General features: G+C 38.0%; 3 protein-coding genes across 7 annotated transcripts; 2 read left to right on the top strand and 1 right to left on the bottom strand.

The window, feature by feature from the left end:
• The first annotated feature begins 40 nt into the window (after positions 1 to 40).
• On the top strand, positions 41 to 4,616 carry LOC149017197 (PCNA domain-containing protein). Of its 2 annotated transcripts, XM_089151525.1 has the most exons (8): positions 41 to 435; positions 558 to 647; positions 740 to 894; positions 3,355 to 3,475; positions 3,555 to 3,674; positions 3,765 to 3,835; positions 4,001 to 4,260; positions 4,359 to 4,616. In XM_089151525.1, the coding sequence occupies exons 1-7, from the start codon at positions 328 to 330 to the stop codon at positions 4,245 to 4,247; spliced, it is 912 nt and encodes a 303-aa protein (XP_089007651.1). In that variant the 5' UTR covers positions 41 to 327; the 3' UTR covers positions 4,248 to 4,260; positions 4,359 to 4,616. The 2 variants fall into 2 exon arrangements, with proteins under 2 accessions (XP_089007651.1, XP_089007649.1); XM_089151523.1 differs by having other exon boundaries at positions 44 to 435; positions 4,001 to 4,614.
• Positions 4,617 to 7,104: 2,488 nt separating this feature from the next.
• Positions 7,105 to 9,786, bottom strand: LOC149017196 (terpene synthase 10-like). The gene is made up of 7 exons (XM_089154153.1): positions 9,525 to 9,786; positions 9,174 to 9,432; positions 8,694 to 9,072; positions 8,323 to 8,541; positions 8,060 to 8,198; positions 7,711 to 7,959; positions 7,105 to 7,572 (listed from the first exon to the last, which is right to left on the bottom strand). The coding sequence occupies exons 1-7, from the start codon at positions 9,678 to 9,680 to the stop codon at positions 7,270 to 7,272; spliced, it is 1,704 nt and encodes a 567-aa protein (XP_089010279.1). The 5' UTR covers positions 9,681 to 9,786; the 3' UTR covers positions 7,105 to 7,269.
• A 2,564-nt stretch (positions 9,787 to 12,350) lies between these two features.
• On the top strand, positions 12,351 to 19,135 carry LOC149017195 (ankyrin repeat family protein). Of its 4 annotated transcripts, XM_089151514.1 has the most exons (5): positions 12,351 to 12,659; positions 15,383 to 15,778; positions 16,249 to 16,365; positions 18,194 to 18,299; positions 18,467 to 19,135. In XM_089151514.1, the coding sequence occupies exons 1-5, from the start codon at positions 12,386 to 12,388 to the stop codon at positions 18,735 to 18,737; spliced, it is 1,164 nt and encodes a 387-aa protein (XP_089007640.1). In that variant the 5' UTR covers positions 12,351 to 12,385; the 3' UTR covers positions 18,738 to 19,135. The 4 variants fall into 4 exon arrangements, with proteins under 4 accessions (XP_089007640.1, XP_089007643.1, XP_089007642.1 ...); XM_089151517.1 differs by lacking the exons at positions 18,194 to 18,299; positions 18,467 to 19,135 and adding an exon at positions 16,669 to 17,326; XM_089151516.1 differs by lacking the exons at positions 18,194 to 18,299; positions 18,467 to 19,135 and adding an exon at positions 16,629 to 17,326.
• The last annotated feature ends 452 nt before the right edge of the window (positions 19,136 to 19,587 follow it).

Below are 19,587 nucleotides of genomic sequence, written 5' to 3'. Positions count from 1 at the left end.
CCTTTATATTGGCAGTTTATCATTTGGCCCCATTTTTACACCACCGTGTTTAAGAGAACCTTTCCACATCGCCAGCTTGCGAAGAATCTCCTGCACCATACCCGTCTTTTGGCGGGGGAACTATAGAGGTACAGTCAAATGGCGCTCGCTCCCATCTGCAATGAATAGTGTAGGTTCCGCAAAACCCACCCGAGACGGAGTTCCTTGGAATGGCTAGGGTTCCTACAAAACCTTTGTGGTAATAATGGAGAGAATATGATTCTCCATATCAGTTAATCTAAAAAGGACCTTTTGAGAAAAACGATTTGGGTTTTCACTTGAGAGAGAATGAGCTTTTCTTTTATGGAAGGAAACACTCCTGACCTTGTATGTCAGCTCGACAACGTCCAAGGGATGGTCGATGCTCTCAGCTCTGTTCGATGGAAACGCCATCAGGTTTGGTCCCACTTGATTTCCTCTTCCTTGAACTCTACTATACTTCTTTTCATAATCTTCTCAAGGTCGCTACCACTTTGGTTCCATAATTTATAGGGTTTCTGCTCTCATTCATGAATTAGGATGCCCTTGTGGAGCTGTCTGAGCATGGCATTGTTTTGATTGTCGAAGAAACGAGTTGCCTTCAGGCGAAAGTCTACCTGAAGAGCGAGGTATTGATTCTTGTGCAATTTTATTTCTTTGGATCCCTGTACCCTTTATCTGAATTTGTATTTGGGTTTCTTATTTGATTTTCTGTTTTTAGCTTTTTCTCTCTTACGAATATCGCGGTGAACGACGCCCAAGATTCGGAGTGAGCTTGAGCCTCTTTGTTGATTCCCTGAACACATTTTCTACTCCTGGACATACAAGCATTATTGAGCTTCGGTATCCAGGACCTGATATGCAACTTCTTCTCCAGTAATTCTCCTTCACCGATATTTATAGTTTTGGCTTTGATTTCGGTGCCTGTAATGAATGGACCCTGTCCCAACTGATAGGAAATGGGTAATGGATCCATAACCACATTGACTTCTAGCTCTTCTGTTTATATAAATCGCTAGAAAATTATCTGAGAATATTGATTTTTTTGATCTCCTGTCATATATATCAGTATCTTTCAATGCGAGGACTTGTTATTATAGCAGTAGTTAGATTAAGGAGGATTAGTTTCCTAGCCCGTTGGATTGAGTATAAAAACTGAGGTGCCTGACAGAGCCTACTAGCGATTCATCCAGAACTGGAAGACTGTTTGAAGTTAGGCATTCTAGGGCAAGAAGAAAGTTCTGTGACTGCTTTTGTGTCTCAGTAAGATGGACTATAGCACTGATTACCCTTGGATGGAAACATCAGAAATAGGGGAGCCAGTGAGTCTGGAGCAGCTGTAGTCTAGAAACCGGGTTATTACTGCCAAAGAATTTTTACTATTTTGCTATTGTATTTTGGTTACTACTGATTAACTAGAAACACTACATCACCAAAAAGTATAGTGTGTGTGTGTGTGTGTTAAGTATCCCATGGTTAATCCTACTAGGGGCAGTATTTTGCTATGATATCCTTTCTTCTGCTGATTATGAGAAACATTACATAACCATAAAATAAAAAATATAATAAAAATCTAGAATACGTACACACTACAGTAGCTGCTTTACTCAGGCTGTAGCTTAGACATTGATGAATTCAAATAGATTTATGGAATTGGATTGGGAGCCAATGATCCTTTGGCTAAAGAGAAAGAATTCCACTTTTCAGTGTGTTGTCTCCAATATTTGCATCCAGATTGCGTCTGGACAGTATTGATCGTAGTTCTGTAATGATGAAGTTTCCTTTTCCATGTCTTGAGGCTTCTGCTGTCAGAAAATCTTCCTCCAAATTTTTAATACAAAACCCAGTTTATGCCCATTCTGTTGCCATGGATATTGCACCATTTGTGTCAACTACAAGCTAAACATTATTGATGAATTCAAATAGATTTATTGGAGTTGGATTGGGAGTCAATGATCCTTGGCTAAAGAGAAAGATTTCCATTTTTCAGGGTATTGGCTCCAATATTTGCATCCAGGTGGCGTCTGGATGTTATTGCTCGAAGTTCTATAATGATGAAGTCTCCTTTTCCATGTCTGAGGCTTCTGCTGTCAGAAATTTTCCCTCCAAATTTTTAATACAAAACTCAGCTTATGCCCACTCTGTTGCCATGGATATTGCACCATTTGTGTCAACTACAAGCTAAACGTTATTGGATGGTTCCCAACTTTGTATAAGGGAGGGGAGAGGACTTCTAGTCATACATAATCTGCTGCTGTCTGCAGGGCTGTCCAAAAGACATTCATCTGGGTAGGCATTCTTCTTGTTTAATATTTTTCCCTATTCCTGCTACTCCATGAAGAGTGGAAGTATGCTGTGGTTGCTTCTTTTGAATCAGCACAACCCCTTTGGAAACTCAGACCGAGACAAACCAGGTCCATATCTGGTTTAGACATTAGGATTTATTTATTCATGTCGGTTCTTCTAGTAATATATTTAGAGTCTGTTTTCCAGTTTCATTTTTTGAATATACTATAAGATTCTTTGTTGAAGTGGATTTCAGCTTTAGAAGAGTACATAATCATTGGTCAGATTATTGAATGGGAAATCGAAGTTGGTTTTGTTCAAGTATGGCTTGTCTTATCTGATCTCCAAGCTGGTTGAATACATGTAGGTTCTCTTCCATTATTTCTTTGGTCCTTGTTTTCTCTTTCTTTCTTTCTTTCTTTCTTTCCCTTTTAGCCTCGGTGGTACTTGTAGCGCACCTGATTTACGATTGAACGCCTCCAATCTACTCTGACATTTTGTCTGCAAGTTCCCTAAGTTGGTTTCAACCCAGATGAGGTTCCCACTCTTCTAAGTTGATTGCAATTAGATTTTGCTGATAACAAACATTTAAGGGTATTTAACAATAATATCTCAACTGTTAGTGTTTTGTTGTATTATCAGGAGAAGAGGGAGAGATCTTGTAGTGTAGCTCTTTGCTGAATATTGGGTGCCAGTCAACCAAAAGAATTGAAATCTTGAAAGAAATGTCAAGATATGACAAGAAGCAACCCAATAACTGGAGGACAGGAAGAAGTTAGCATTAAAGTAGAGACAAAAAAAAGCTCAATTGAATGTGGATGAGTGGGTGTAAACTTGAAATTTTTTTCTGGCACTGAAAATCTACTTTGGAGGGAATTTTTTAGTTAAGAGAGCATCCCATTGGGTTTCCATATTTATGGCTATCCTCAATCTTCAGTCTTTGCTTTCTAGAGCCATGAACTCTTACTTCAAAAGTGCCTTCTTCATACACCCTCCCCTTCTGACACTGCCTTAGTAGTTCCTGAATGTTGCTTATCTGTGTGAATCTAGGTCAGTTGATATACCAGATGCTTGCATTTATGCTGAGATACGAACAAGAATTCCTGCTACCATGTCATGGGACTACAATTTTGAACCTGCAGGAAGTGCCCCTCTCACTTTTACTGTGAAGGTATTCATTGTCCCTCTTAAGCATGTTTAACTTAATCTTTGCCTGTATTTTTTTTGTACTCATAATGGCAAAGTTCCAGTCTGCAGCTCTGAAGGAGGCCATTGATGATCTTGATTGGCCAGGTTCAGCCATCCAGATAGTTCTACAGCCAGATCCTCCATCCGTTACGTTTAGAGGTGAAGGCCATGGTGACTTGCAGGTATCCTTGAGACTTGTGATATGAGTTAGGATGTTCTACTTGGCATTTAACCTTCACCATCAGTCAGTTCAAAATTTTCACTCTTGACAGATTGATTTCATGTATTATGCAAATACCGATCTTCTGGCTGCCTTTCAGTGTGATCACCAGGTCTCTTACAGGTATCTTTTAATACTTCATGCCGTGTAGATTTATCCAGTTATCTACCTATGTTCCTTCTTATCCCCCCCCCCCCCCCCCCAAAAAAAAAAAGAAAAAAGAAAAACACCCAACCCAAAAAAAAGAAGAAGAAAAAACTCTGTTCCTTCATGCCTCATTTTGGTTAGGTACAAGTACAAGTTCCTTCATGCAACAACTTCAAACATGCCAAGCAGTGTTATAAGGGATAATAGAGGGAGCAAACTATCTATTGGAAGGGGTGGAATGTTGAAAGTACAGCACCTTGTTTCCATTGCAAGATCATCCATTCCACACATTGATTCTGCTGGTTATCAGCAACCTAGCCGAATTGCTTATATTGAGTTCTTTGTCAAACCAGAGGAGGAGGAGGAAGATCCTGTTAATGATTCATAGAAATTATCTAAAGGTATACTCCAAGATTAACCATTGTGCTTTATGTATGGTCATGTTTCTACTGTTTCCTAGGGAGTCCTTTTGTCTGTGTGTTCTGATATTACAGTACAGATGAACCAACTTCACTGAGTAATAGGATGGATGTGGAACGTCGAGTTGAAAATCGTCATTATGTGATTATATTCGCACAAACTAGCTGAGAAAACCTTCTTAATGGTTCTTTTTTTTTGGTAGAAGGACCGTAATGGATGTGTTATGCTATTTTTGCTCATTTGCCCTTTTAATAGAGGTCTTATGGGGAAAGAATTCAAATTTCTTCAGAGATCAGAGACTGCTGATATAGAAAACCTTCTTAATGGTTGTGTTCTGCTATTTTCTTATTTTCCCTTTTATAGATGTCTAATGGGGAAAGAATTCAAAGTTCTTCAGAGATCAGAGACTGCTGATATAGAAGAACCTTCTTAATGGTTGTGTTCTGCAATTTTCGTTAATTTGCCCTTCCGTAGAAATCTAATGGGGAATAAGGTCTTCAGAATCAGAGACTGCTGATGTAGAAAAATCTTTTTTGTGGTTGTATTTTTATTTTCCCTTTTATAGAGTCTAATAGGGAAAGAATTCAAAGGTCTTCAGAGATCAGAGACACCTGATGTGTGAATTATTTGAGAATGACCGTTTATTTATGGTTGTGCTCTGCTATTTTCATTTATTGGCCTCAATCACTTCAGTCGGAGTTGACTGGAATCATATGAAACCAATCGAATTTGGGTTAAATACTGGAAACCCTTTTTACACTGGCAGGAAATTAGGAACAGGTTCCTGGTTCATCCAATTCCGATTCAAAAGAGTTGTTTCAGTAGATTTAATAAAAATTTCAAACCCCAGTTGTTATAGTAACAGACAAGAATAACGGTCTGCATAACATACCCGTCTTTAAAATAATTTATGACGCAAATTAAGGCAGTAACAAGCAAGGGATTCCGAACCAAAAAAGCATTACAACTAACTAATCTATCAATAAATTATTGTTTGTTCTGCCCAAGAGTTACCAGATTATAATTTAGGGTAATTTTCATTAGGATCTTGAGGATAATTTAGGATAGTTTTCACTGGACCCTAAGGTTTGGTCCAGGTCAGTTTTAGTCTAAAGAAATTTTTTTTTCATCTGATTCTTCTATGGTTCTCAAAAATGATCAAATAAGGACATATTATAATTTTGATGACCAAAATACCCTTATGATGCAATGGTCAAGATTGTATCACATGCATATGCATTAGTGTGGAAAAAACCCAAAATATGGTTCAGATTCTAATTAGTCTCTATATTCTCGATTTTTTTTTGCTAGTAACAATTTTTTTCTTCTAATCAGTCACTCTGTGGGTATATGATGAGTTTTAAGATCTAACCATGTAGAATATTATAATAAATTTAATGTTTTTCTCAACTTAAAATACTATGTGTAGTTGAATTTATTAGACATTCATTGCGAAGTGATTAAATTTATTAGACATTCATGGAGAAATTTCTATCGAAAATATGAACAACAACAAAATCAGGTAATAACATGGGACGGTTACATCTCATGAGCTTGATTTCTTTTTTGTGGAAGAAAATCTTTCCCAACTGACACCTCCATCTCCTCCGCCGCTGGTAAGTTGAGATTAGGGAGAAGAACAACCCCAGTGTGGTTGGACATCTTCAAATCAAGAATCTCCAATTGATTAAGCCCAGATGATCTTTTCATTCGGTTTTGAGGAAATGCAACTCACGAACGCTCCATAATTGTTTTTTGGTCTTCGTCTCCTTCAGATGCAACCTTTACCAGTCTTGGATTGGATTCCAAATCCAAATCCATCTTCTTTGGTGTCCCCCAAAGACTTCATTGTTTCACTGAAGAGAGAGTTCAGATAAATACTAGTTATTTAATAATAATATGTGTTTGTTAACGTTTTGGTTCTGAGAGACCAATTCTTATGCAAAATTATTTTTTAATGTTTCTATGCTAGAAGACCGTTCTTTGCTTGGTAATGGGCCAAGCACGGAACAATGGTTTAGCACTAAGAGTTCGGCTTCAAGAAAGGAACAATGGTTGATGCACTTAGCAAACCCATCTCTTTAATCACTTCCGTAGAAATGAATTTACTTTTTTCCAAGTGTGAAGAGAGAAGAGAGAATCTCTTCACCCATATTGTGGTTATCATCTGTTCATCCTTGCAATAATTCAGTTCCAGACAATTTCCCAATTCAATTGGAGGGTTCTCACACAGAATAGATAAAGATATTCTTTTGTGGAAAACCGTGTTTGTTACGTGTGAGAATAGAATCCGGATCAACTCCCCAACGGAGAGCACAAAGTGCTCCCCCGACGGTTTCTGACCACACAAAGCAGTGGGGCCCACGGTGAAAAACTCTTTTTGGAAAAACACAAAAAAAAAAAATTTTAATTTTACCCGTGGGCCCCACGTTTTGTGTGGTCAGGAACCCGTCGGGGAGCACTCTGTGCTACCCCGACGGGGTGAGGATCCAGATTCGTGAGAATATACTAACTCTAGAACAACATGGCATCCAATAAAAGATGTTTTTTTTTTGGTCAAATGTTTCAATTTGTTATACTAACTCTCATCCAATAACCGTGGTATTATTAAACTAGACAAAATAATAAATAATGAAACACCACATGGACCAGATCAACTGGGGACAACGGGATAGATCTGTACCCTCTATGAGGTGTGTCGTATAGGGTCTACACCACTTGGAGTTGTCGGGATCCATCTGTCTTAGGTGTAATCAATCGATGTACCTAAAAGTGTTAGAAGTTTATCATGCAACACAACAAGAAGGGAAAAAAAGCATGGATTTTATAAAAATGACTTGGCAGCGAGTACAATAGATGGCAGTTATGTAATACTCCTTCCTATTGAAGATTCAATACAAGCATCTATAACACGTTAGGATTTTCTTTCCATGGTAAAGGAACAAAAAAGGTATCTTGTAGAAAAGACACTTTTTTATTTAAAGGTCCATTTACAAAGGTATGGGTTCAAACAACAATGAGTTGGCTCGATTCTTGTTGTCATCATCAAAAGTGCCATGGCCATCTCCATATTGGTATATACATTGTGACATTCGAGCAAAATTTGCAGCTGTCTTGATAAATTGCTGAGACAAATCAAGAGAATCATTATTATTGAATGTATCATTATTCATCTTATGCCATGTCTTTTCAATCATATGGCATATATGTTTGCGAGCCTTATCTTCAGATGCACCAGTTTCATACATGTATGATTGCATTGACTTCAATGTATCACCTCTTTCTAACTCGGCCTGCAAATTATATCAGTGAACAAGTTATTTCATATTCAAGGAAAAGCGTGATACCTGCTATTTGTGTGTGATATATGGTGCATTCCCACATTAGAGTAGAGTTCTACACAAAGTAGTGAAGTTAGCTCACATACGTACCGCAGAAGTACCAAGATCATCAGCAAGTCGAACTATCATGGATGAGTTGTGCAATAGACTCAGATCTTGTGATAAGCAAGCTAAGGCCTCCTTTGTGATAGCGTGGGGCAATGCGAAAAAGGCATGAAATAGTGCGACATTGACCCCTATTGAAATCACTGCATTGTTGAGGTACTCCTCCAATGTTGTTTTATGTTGACTGTAATACCATTTTGCCTCTACTAGGAATGTTTTGCATAGATCTACCCACTGGCACATTAATAATAATTAAATAGAAATTAGTGGTTGTTGGAAGGATTAAGCACAACTACAAAAGGTTAATGAAATTGGTTGACATATATGCATATACCACTTGCTTGAGCAAAGGTAAGCTGTCAATTCCGTGTTCCTTGAGGTGAAAATAGGCCCTTTCATTAACAGTGTTGAAGAGAACAAAGAAGCATATCTTCATATACTGTGGAAGTTTTTCCACTGCCCTAACATCCCATCTAAAAACAGAACATATACTTTGAGTAAATTAATGAGGTAGCCAGGTAGCTTGCCATTAATGATCATTAGTATATATATGATAATCTATAAATAAATAATAAGATCATAAGTCAAATAACAGACCTCTCCACAGCATCAGTAAAGAGTTCAAGTTCCTCCAAGGTACCATAGACATCATAAAGATCATCGACCAAAGTTATCATTAAGCCGATCTTACACATATGTTTCCTAAAATTACTGAACTGAGGCTCAGGATTCATACCCAATGCCCATAAGTAACATGGGATCAGACTATCCCTTGAAAAACTCAACTGCTCTAGAACGCCCAAGTTCTCCCACCACCTAAGAAGCACCGGTGAAAAGTGAAAGGATTAGAAGAGTTGTTTTTATGTGTTAATTTCGATCCTCGAGTGTATATATATATATATATAAGAGTAGTGGTAGATATATAGAGCATGTAATAATGGATAGCTAAGACATATATACTAATATACCTGGATACATCAGCTAGATTATCCTGATGCAATGCTTGGACAATGTTGAAATCCAACTTAGCTAGTTGGAGTAAAGCAGGAATTGAGTTTTCTTTTTTCTCATAGAGATCCATATACCACCTGGCCTCTAACATTGTTATCCTCCAATGTAAAGGAAGCTCCAAGGCATGCTTCACTTGTTTTGCTAGGTTTGGTTCTATATCATTATCCTTCATAATCTCCTTTAGAACTGTCATTGTGAAGTGCTTGGCCTCCACCAGCATGCTTTCATCTTCTATTGCAAGGTGGGAAGCTTCATACAAACTTAGCAGTCCTCTTGCATCTGCTACATATCTTGCCTTGAAATTATCCGACTCATCTTTCAAGTGATCGAACATATCTATCAGTAAACAACATACAGTACGTTATTCTGGTATAGGAAGATAAAAGAGAAGAGAAGTTCATCAAGATGGGTTTGAATGCTATGGTTTAAATATATACCTTGGTTTACCTCATACCCATGTTTTCTAAGGAGCCTAAATCGAAGAGCTGTAGCATGGAGACTAATTTCCATATCTTCTGTAGAAACTATGGTGTCAAGGGCCTTCTTGATATCCTGCTCAAAGATGTACCCTAACCCTATCCTCTCTATGTCATCAATCAACTCTAGCAGACCTAACTGGTCACCCTTGGCTCCAGCATCAAGCCTAATTCTTACTTTTTCTTCCAGTTTCTTGGTTTCGCTCTTGTACGACTCTTCCTGTAGAGAAATTCTGTTAGTCAATGATCGAAGTAGAGGAAAGCTAAAGTCAGAAGGAATAATTAAGGATTATTAATGTGATAATTTGTTACCTTGTAACAACTGTTCAAAGATTGCACAAAGTTGAAATCCCATATGCTGCGTTGGAAATTTGCTGTTCGTCTTTGATCAGTGGTTGTCAACTGGGAGGGATTTGTATGAATGCTTGATGTTGTTGCAGCAAGGGATTTCATGCTTGATGGAATCATCAAATGATGGATGGATATAGGGTTTTTTGGGGAGATTGATCCAATGAGGGAGAAAGCTAGCCAGCAACTTTGGTAATGCAAGAAGCTACTCTGGAGGATGATTGATGGAAACTCCTCTACTTGCCGTGCATTGTCTCTCCCACTTTCTATATATACTAGTAATTCCATCATATGATAAATACACGCTTGGATTACTTTAATTTTAAAAAACATTTACTCTAGAGCTCCCATGCATATTGTAATGGTGATGATTCTTTCTCAATATGTAATTTAATAATAATATAACAAGTATTTATACTAATGTGTAATATGGTGTAGATTTCATCTAATAATGATAGGTAATTCTACGTAATTGATTACATTCTTCGTGGATAAGTATACGTGTAAACGAATCAAATTTGGATCAAATAGGTTCGATTTGTTATATGTAAATTTAATTGTTAATGGATGTGTCATTTTCCAACTGTAGATGACGGAACAAAAGTTTTTTTTTCACAATTTAAGTTTATTTGTTTAAACGATTTTGTTTTGTCACTAAGGTTAAAACAACAACGATCAATTTCAATTTTAAGAAAAACACGTTTTTTGTACAGATATTTAGAAATTAAATAAAAAAAATAAAAATTTAAAATGTTGTACAATCTTTCACGTATCATCTTTGTGGTTGGACCATTTTAAAAGAGTTATTGGGAGTATTTGTTGAATTAAATTATGTTTTCTTCTAAAAAAACAAAAACAAAAACAAATCAAAAGAGACGTTAGATGATGTGACTTCTCAAAAGATTCTTAGATAATGTGACGTTTCTCTTTATTTGTTTAAACGTTTATGTTTCGTCACTAAGGTTGAATCCAGGGTAAAAGTAAAGCATATCTCGATTTTTGGTAGTTCTGCTGACCAGCGAAATGAAAAATGGATCGAAACGAAAATGTTTAAAAGAAAATTGTTGGATCGTTGAATGAGAAGAAGAAAAAGAAAGAAAGAGAAAGAAACGAAATGAAAAATGGACAGAAACGAAAAAGTTTGAATGTCGCCGAAAAATTAAATTAAACAAAAATTGTCGTAACAGACCACCACATGCACGCACACAGCAACATAAGAGAATCAATAGCAGAGCACACTACCACTTTATATACCACCACCACCACATGCATGCGCAGCATCGAATTATACACATTTATTTCGGGTGAACTTGAGATTTACAAAGAGACTTACGAAGCTAGGGGATGGGAATATTAATATGCCTTAGCAAGAGTTGAACCCACAACTTCTTCACTAAGAAATGTTAGTTTCACCACTAGAACAGCTCTACATTGGCATTATATTTTAATCATAGTTATTATACGATCATGATTTAGCTTGTCTTATGTAGCATTCATTCAATCGTGAGCTACACAAATCTACACCTAATGTTTAAAGTGTTCCACGATACCATACGATACTAGCCGATACGTATCCATATTTGACCTAGCCGATACAATGCATCTCGATACGTCTCTCCATTGAATTACACTAAAATACATTAGTTAGAGCGATAGAATATTCGATACAAAACTATACATTTCTTAAAATCACCTTAACGATACGATACTCAATACCGATACTTTAAACCTTACCTACACCACATCAACAGCAACACCCAAGGAAGATACTGGTTTTTTAGCAACCGGGTAACCCTCAGGGCCGTACCACAGGTCCACATGGACATTGAATCTCTACGAGTTGAGAGCAGAAAAATTTCCATTATTTCGCCCAAACCAGGCGCGGGCGTTTTTTTTTTTTTGGGTTTTGTTTTCCTGTTCGTTTGTTGTTTGGGTTTCTTTTTTGTTTTTTTTTTTTTTTTTTTTTTTGTTGTTTTGTCGTCCGGGTGGTTGGCGGGTTGTGTTATTCCTCTGTTTACTTGCTGTTTCTCTTTATCCTTATGGTGGTTGTGTCCGTGCCCGCTGCTCTCTTCTCCGGTTCCTTGCTCGTTGTGTCCTCCGTTGTTGCCTTGTTTCGTTGTCCTGGCCTGGTCGGTCTTTCTGGGCCTGGCCCCCCTTGGTTTGGCTCGTGTTCGTGTTGTTCTTGGCTGGTGTTCTTCTGTCCGTGTGGCTTGGGCTGTTGTGGGTGGGTCGTTGTTTTCTCCTGGTGGTCCTCTCGGTTGGTTGGGGTTTCTTTTTTGTTTTTTGGGTTTTGTGTCCGTTTTTCTCTTGTCTGTTTGGTTAGGGTCTTTTTTTTGGTTGGGGGGGGGGGTTTTTTTGGTTTTTTTTTTGAATAATTTAAATTATCAAAGTCAACATGCTGTGATTAGGGGGTGTTCTGTTTTATGGATTTTTATTCATGTCTTATAAAGTTTGGTGTTTGATTGTCCATTTGTCCTAATGTGTGGCCTTGGTCTTTTGTGACTAGGTGGTTTATGGTATTTTAGGATTTTTTACCAAATATTTGTATAAGATTAGGATAGGATCATTTATCTTATTGGAAACACACTTGGGCTTTTTCATGGGCGGCGGGGGGTTTGACTTCGCCATGGTTGAGAGTGTAAATACAGCATGTTGATTGTTGCAGTAGGAATAGGTTCTAGGGTTTCTGGGTTCGAATCCAGTTCAAACGGTCGCGGCAATTTACCGATCCGATTCCTATTTTTTTTAAGCCCTGGTCCATGAGTGAAAGTAAAGATTACCTAGACCGGGTCGACTGGGCGAGGCGGTTGTGGCAAGCAGAGTTCATGGAGGCAGAAGAGGAGCTGTGCAAGGCGGCGAGGTCCGGTGACTTGCCCAAAGTTGATTCTCTGATAGATGGCGGCGCCGATGTATCGTACTTCGATGGAGAAGGCCTCAATCCATTAATGCATGCGGCGAAGCACGGTCACGCCGACATAGTGAAGGCGCTGCTTGCAGCAGCCGCACCCTGGAATGCGCTCTCTCCGTCAAACCTCACGGCTGGTGATTTCGCCATGGATTCTGGTCATCAGGAAGCATTCGACGCTCTTTTAAATGCAGGTTTTTGCTCCCCTTTTCTTAGATATTGAACTCATAGCATCCCTATCTTAGAATTACCCTCTTTGTAGTGGTCTATAATTGAGAATTTCTGTTATTGACTCATCAACGTGGAAATCTGCATGGCTTTTCTGCCTTGCACTGGAGTTAATCCCTTCAATTGGCTTTGCATTTCATCTGGAACCCAAGTTTACTGATTCAGTGGATGGTATCTAAAGGTACAATTGCTGTCCCACGCTTTCGTGAACACAGTATGTTGCTGGTTTGCATCATATTGGGAACTGTCTTAGCTCTAACTAAAAATTATTTGTTTCAGAAAGAAGTAATACTAGATTTTAGGTTTAGATATCCGGGATCTTCCGGGATAAGTCCAGCACTCAATTAGGGTTTTAGGCTGAATTAGGGTTTCGTCTATGGTTTGGGATGGGTTTAGGTTGCTGGTTCTGTAGGTCTGAACTGCTGTTATTACTAAATTGTAATTCAGATGCTGTCCAGAGGTGAGGGAGCTGGGGTATGAAGGTTTTATGGTTTTCTGAAAATTCTGTAACTTCACCTGAAGAAGATGAAGTTCCGGAAATTTCAAACTCCAGAAACAGGGCAGATTTTGGGAGACTCGGATTAGGACTGCAGTCTATTGTTAGGGGCAATCCAAAGAGAGGGAAAAGGAGGGTGGAAAGGGGCTAGGGTTTGAGTTCTGCAGGGGGAAGTCTGCTGTATCGCAGGGAGGTAGGGGATGAAGGGGAAGGGTCATAGCAGCTTAGGGTGGTCTAGGGTTGGGCTGGAACCAAGTGGAAAGGGAGGGGGATGGCTTGCGATTGGATTAGGAGGGGTTTCAAGGTCTGGGCAGATGGGAAAGGGGCCGTGAAAGCCACGGACAGAGAGGGGAGGGCTAGGGTTGAGGGGGAGGTCTTCTACTTACTTGGTAGTGGGAAACTTGCTTATATTTCCATGATTGAATGATAGAAGTAGTGAAGGAAGCCTTGAGGTTGAAGAAACAATTCTCAAATTCCAGCCACAGCATGTCCCACAGGGTGTCCCTCAGGATCCCACGACTTCTACGAGCCAATTCTCCAAAGTTCTGGTTTATTCAATAATCAAGATCATGGTAAAAAATTCGAGGGAAACTCAAGTTTCAACCGGGTGAAAATGAGAAACTTAGGTGGAAACTTGAGAAATTTCGAGGAAACCGATGACTTTTCCGTACAAGTTTCGACAGGTTTTAGAGAGTATTTTGGGGTGAGATTTTGTATTTAAGCTAATTAGAGTATAAAGAACACATTGGTTATATTTTGCTAAAAAAATCAATGTAGATATGTCATTCAATGTACATAACATCAATGTAGAGTTGTCCGAAAAATACATTATAAACTTAACTACTTAAGCACATAACATTCAATATATAATTTCTAACTTCAAAATAGTTGACAATAAAAGAAAAATACAACTTAGTGCTAAGAGAAGTGCCAAGAGTGGATTCATCCTGTGAGCTGAGTAATACTATACTTGTAACATCTTCTCCTCCAACCAACGAACATAGACATCCCATGACATTTTATGCCTATGGTTTTTAAGGTAATCGACAACTGTAACTTTATGAGTTAGGTAATCAACATGTTTAAGATAACCAGCCTGAGGGAATACGCACTTTGGATAGGGAAGTCTTGATGGACGGGGTATTTGTTGTGGTATTTGGGGAAACATGAAATAAACAAAAAAAATTGAAAATTTGGGAAAGCTACAAAACTTACAGGAAAAAGTCTCAAGTTTCCACGAAATTTCCCAAATTTTCACGAAATTTCTCAAGGTTTCCATGAAATTTTCCAAGTTTCCCACAAAATTTGGGAATTTTTTTTCCCAATAAACCAGCTGGTCCAACTGGGTTGAACCAAGTTTCTACAGGTTTCGAGGTTTCGACAAGTTTCGACGAAACTGAGGACTTTTTTTCGGTCCTCATGAGTTTCATTTCGCATTTTCCAAAATGCCCAAAATTTCACACATTTTGACCGAATTTTGTACCATGATCAAGATTGAGAAATAATGTGAGGGGCTGGGCTATTTATGGCCTTTACTACTGAATTGGACTCAAAAATGGATTCGCTTACCTATTTGGGATCTAACACTCCTTAATTAGAACCTGACTATAAAATAAGACCACTACTTAAGATAATGTTTTTATTTTTAGAAAACCCTATCCTCAACAAATCACAATCACACACAAATACCAACTTAACTCAACTACTAAGACTCCATTTAGGAAATAAAAACAGAATTAAACTCTTGAAATTAAATGGGACTTCGACAATCGGTCAACCAATAATACTAGATCCTAGGATAGGAAAATGACCATTCTACCCCTGGACAGATTCAGCCCGTTTTAACTGGGCCCTGGTTCACGGATGGGCTTGGGCCCTCTTTGGGAGCTGACTAGGGCTGGTTACATCAGAAGAGCTGAGGTTTGATATTTCCCAAGGCTGGAGCTTAATTCGATTTGCAAACGTACAATATTGGACTTTGGCTAAAAAAAACTTTACAACATCATCATTTATCTTACCCACTACCTTTTTTCTCTGTCCTTCTAAAGTATGTTTCTAGTTCAGTTCGGAAATGGGTATGAAATGGTTTCAATTGTGAACATGACCTAATATTTCTCGTGTCGCATGTGATGTGTGTTTTAACTATAATGGCTGCACCCTGCATTGTAATAACAAGTTTCTGTACTTGGGTAGGCATACAAGCTGAGTTGGTCTTGGGTACAATTGCAAGGGCTGCTAAAGAAGATGGTGATTCTGATACTGACTACCTGGAAGATAGGATTACTTTTAGTGAAGATAAGTTGATGGACTCAAATAGCAAAGCAGTCATGATGGCTTGGGAGAAGCCATTGATGGAGGCTCACGCAAAGGCTATTTGCTCTGGTGGTGGGCATATTCTGAACATTGGATTTGGAATGGGCCTTATAGACACAGCAATTATGCAATACACACCAATCACACACACGATTGTTGAAGCTCATCCTGAGGTCTATGATCGAATGCTTCGCACTGGATGGGGAGAGAAGGATAACGTAAAGATAATATTTGGTCGCTGGCAAGATGTTCTCCCTCAACTTGAATCTTATGATGGTAAGTTGGTTACAGCAGACTGATGTGCTTTCTTATGGTTTTCAATCATCAGTTTTATTTGTTGATGCTATCTTTGATTTTATTATGCTGTTGGCTTTCACGGTATAAGAAGGAAGACGTCTATCTAAACATCAATCTAGCATTTGATCCATAGAAAACCACCAAATCCCTGTAATAAGTTCCTTGTGACAGTTGTCTTGGTTAATCTGGATGTCCACCTTCAAGTACACTTCAAATAGGAGATATCTAGGACTTGGAGACAATCAAGATTTACTGGACCTAGATGGACTTTTGAAAATTCTAATTTTTGGTGAATTGAACCCTGATCTTTGATTAGTTTGATCACTAAATCTGCATTCATTTGGAAAAATGCTTAAAGGCTTTTCAGATTGGTATTTAACTGATGTTTGTCACCATCACTGACCACTGGTTTCCAAATCTAATTCTCAGAGTTCCTTCAATTTCCACAGGAATATTCTTTGACACTTATGGCGAGTACTATGAAGACATGAGGCAATTTCACCAGCATCTTCCTACATTGTTAAAGCCTGGAGGAATCTATTCATTCTTCAATGGCCTTTGTGGTGGTAATGCCTTCTTCCATGTTGTTTATTGCCAGTTGGTTTCTCTAGAACTAGGAAACTTAGGTTACTCCACCCAGTTCATTCCTTTGCCTGTTAAGGACTGTTTGAGCAAGGAAACCTGGGAGGGTGTCAAACACAAATATTGGCAGCTAGATACATACTATCTTCCTGTTTGTCAATCTTCAGAGGATTCTGAATAATATTTGAATTAAGATCATAATTCCATGGAGAGTTTAAATTAACTTTTGAACCTACATTTTGTGTAGTTTTCTTATGTCTCCTTATGGTATGACGTATGATCTGCAGAAGGGTGCATTCTATCCCTTTAAAAGGTGAGGATTTTCATTTGTTTTCATAGTTTGCATGAACAGGTTAGTTTGACCTTTCCATAATGATGCTAAGATCTGCCTCTTATTGTAAACCTGCTTGGTTTGTCCTTGATTAATTTCTGCAATTCCTCCATTTCAACTTTAGGGGAGGTTTGGTCTTGAATTTTCCTTTTTGGGGGTAAATTCATTCTTGTGTTATTAACAGTCAATGTGGGTGACATGTACGAGGCTTAAAAGGCAGAAACCCGCATTTTTAAGGTGCCATCATTGAACAAAATTTGGAATTAAGAATAATTATTTGTATATTGTAGGGCACGTTGTTCATTTTGTTATGACATTTTTCACATCAAGCCATGTGAAACCATACATTGAATGGAGAGATTAATCAATAAGGAGAAAGACTACCCTTTTTCCCTACTGTATTGTTGTGTAGTTGTACCAACTAATAGAATTCTAGATTTCTAATCCCTTCTAGGTTGCTATAAAGTAGTGATGATTTAAGTGCTTTGAAAGTTTAAAAGGATAGATGGAGATGCAACAGAGGAGACTTCAGAAAGGCAGGCTATTCTGAAATCGAAGCCTTTTTGTGAATTACAATAAAGTTTCTTCAGTTCTTCCTCTTGATGAAGGAACTGCTGGATGCTGAATCTTACTGTGACAACCTACTGATTACACTCAGCTAAACAGCCAAGATTGATGCTGTGAAAAATACAGTAGTTCCTTTAGCACTAAGAGTTCAGCTTCAAGAACTGAACAATGGTTGATGCACTAAGCAAACCCATCTCTGTAATCACTTCAGTAGAAAAGAATTTACTTTTTTCCAAAGTGTGAAGAGAGAAGAGAGAAATCTCTTCACTAATATTGTGGTGATCATCTGTTCATCCCTTGCAATAATTCAATTCAGAACAATTTCCCAATTCAATTGGAGGGGTCTCACACAGAATGGATAAAGAGATTCTCTTGTGGAAAACCGTGTTTGTTACGTGTGAGAATATACTAACTCTAGAACAACATGGCATCCAATAAAAGATGTTTCAATTTTTTATCCTTCTCATGGTGGGCATCAGATGTTGGAATTTCAGAGTGATAATGAAAAGAAAAAGAGAAAAGAAAAAGAGAAGCTGAAGGTGATGAAAAAGGTCCAGAATCAATCGTAACCAATGATAAAAATATGTATTTCTTTATTCTTCTTACGGTGAGCTTCACATATTGGAATTTAGAGAGTGATATGTATTGAGCGGCTGCAAATGCAGAGCCATGTTCAGAGATGGGAAAACGAGGAGATATGGCTGCAAAGTAAATTGTGCGGATCATATAATACTACCGTACTTCCATCTTTGTTCAAACTAAGAAATCTTAAAATTGAAGTAACCAAGTGAAAAATATTCTCTCTTTGATGCTCACTGTTCTTTGCTAGTAAGCAAGTCAATATATACGTACCCAGGACCAGAAGAGTGATGACCAGAACACAACAGAGTCTTCTTTAATCTTGGACCTTGCAGGGGGAAAAATCTCCATTCTTATCGTTAAGGAAGAGCTTAGTTTCATTTTCTCCTCATTCAGTTTGATGGGCAGACCCTTGCTGGCAAGAACCAAGACGTTGCTCTGGTAATAAATTCTGTTTTTTGTTTTGCTTTTTCAGTACTAAGTTGATCTTCCTGAGCAAGATATGGTTTTGTTCTTAATCACCTGTCATTTTCAGAGGATAGTGATACAGGGATTCTTGCTGTACTTGCAGATCTTTTTAAGAACGTTGAGATTAATTTGTTTTGCAGGGCTTCAAAGCGAAGAGAGTGTCACATCCACAAGCTAGCCCAGCCTAGTGAACCAAGAAGCCCTGAGACAAAGGAGGTGAATGAGCATTCATGGGTGCCTCATCCACGTAGTGGCATATACGTTCCAAAAGGGCATGAGAAGGTGATGGATGATGTTCCATCTGGAGCTGCTTCTTTCACTCAACCTTACTGGTTTAGGAGCAATGAAGGAGTTGACAAGTCATTCTCAGAGCCTTTGATTGATAACCATTGGAGTAACAGTCCATACTGACTTGGACTTGAAGATTGAAAGCTTAATAAAGTTTTTTAGACTTTGATATACTACTTAATTACCAGATGAAATAAACTGTCCCAAGTTTTCCTTCTCATAGAATAGAGTTGCGAAAAATTCATTTTTATGAAAACAAACTCAGACCTGTTACTTTCATGAGGTTTCAGCTTTAATTTACAAAGCCATTCCGAATGGTAGATCACTAAAAAAGTCTTAAGGGGTTGTTACTTAGTTGGCAAAACATCAACACCTCATCAGCTCAAGGTCTGAAATATTGGTAGTGGGTATAGACGTATGGTAACGACCAGGTGAATGGGTGATTACAAGAATGTATCATTTTGAGTATTCTATTGTATTTAATGATATATTTTGGTGTAATCTTATACATGCTCTTTATCCCAAAAAAAAAAAAAATGATATATGCCCCTTAGACACCGTTTGTTTGTTGGAATAAAAGTATAGTGGAAAAAAGTTTGTAAAATCTTTCCATAAAATTTTAAAGTCGGCTAAGGTGACATGTTAATTTTTTCATCTCATGTCTTTTCAAAATTCCCACAAAATAAGTGATAATTTTGTAAAAAATTATAGAAAACAACAAAGTAGGACTTATATTTAACATTTTTCCACAAAATCCTTTTCTTTCATTCTCTTCTCCCTCACTCATAATGGAGCCCACATTTTTTTTCTCCCTTTTTTCCCACCCCATTTCCCACCCCACTGAACACTTCCTTATAAAACAAAATAAAAGGGGGGGGGGGGAGTGGGTTTAAGTTTTAATATGACATAACTATCCTCATCCAATATCCTCTCATACCGAACGCTTAAGTGGGTGAAGAGATTAAAGATATTC

The sequence above is a fragment of the Hakea prostrata genome, chromosome 4 (assembly GCF_041222555.1).
Source record: "Hakea prostrata isolate BN-2017 chromosome 4, UWA_Hpros_2, whole genome shotgun sequence".
NCBI classification, from domain to species: Eukaryota; Viridiplantae; Streptophyta; class Magnoliopsida; order Proteales; family Proteaceae; genus Hakea; species Hakea prostrata.
This window is presented reverse-complemented; position numbering and strand designations above follow the sequence as displayed.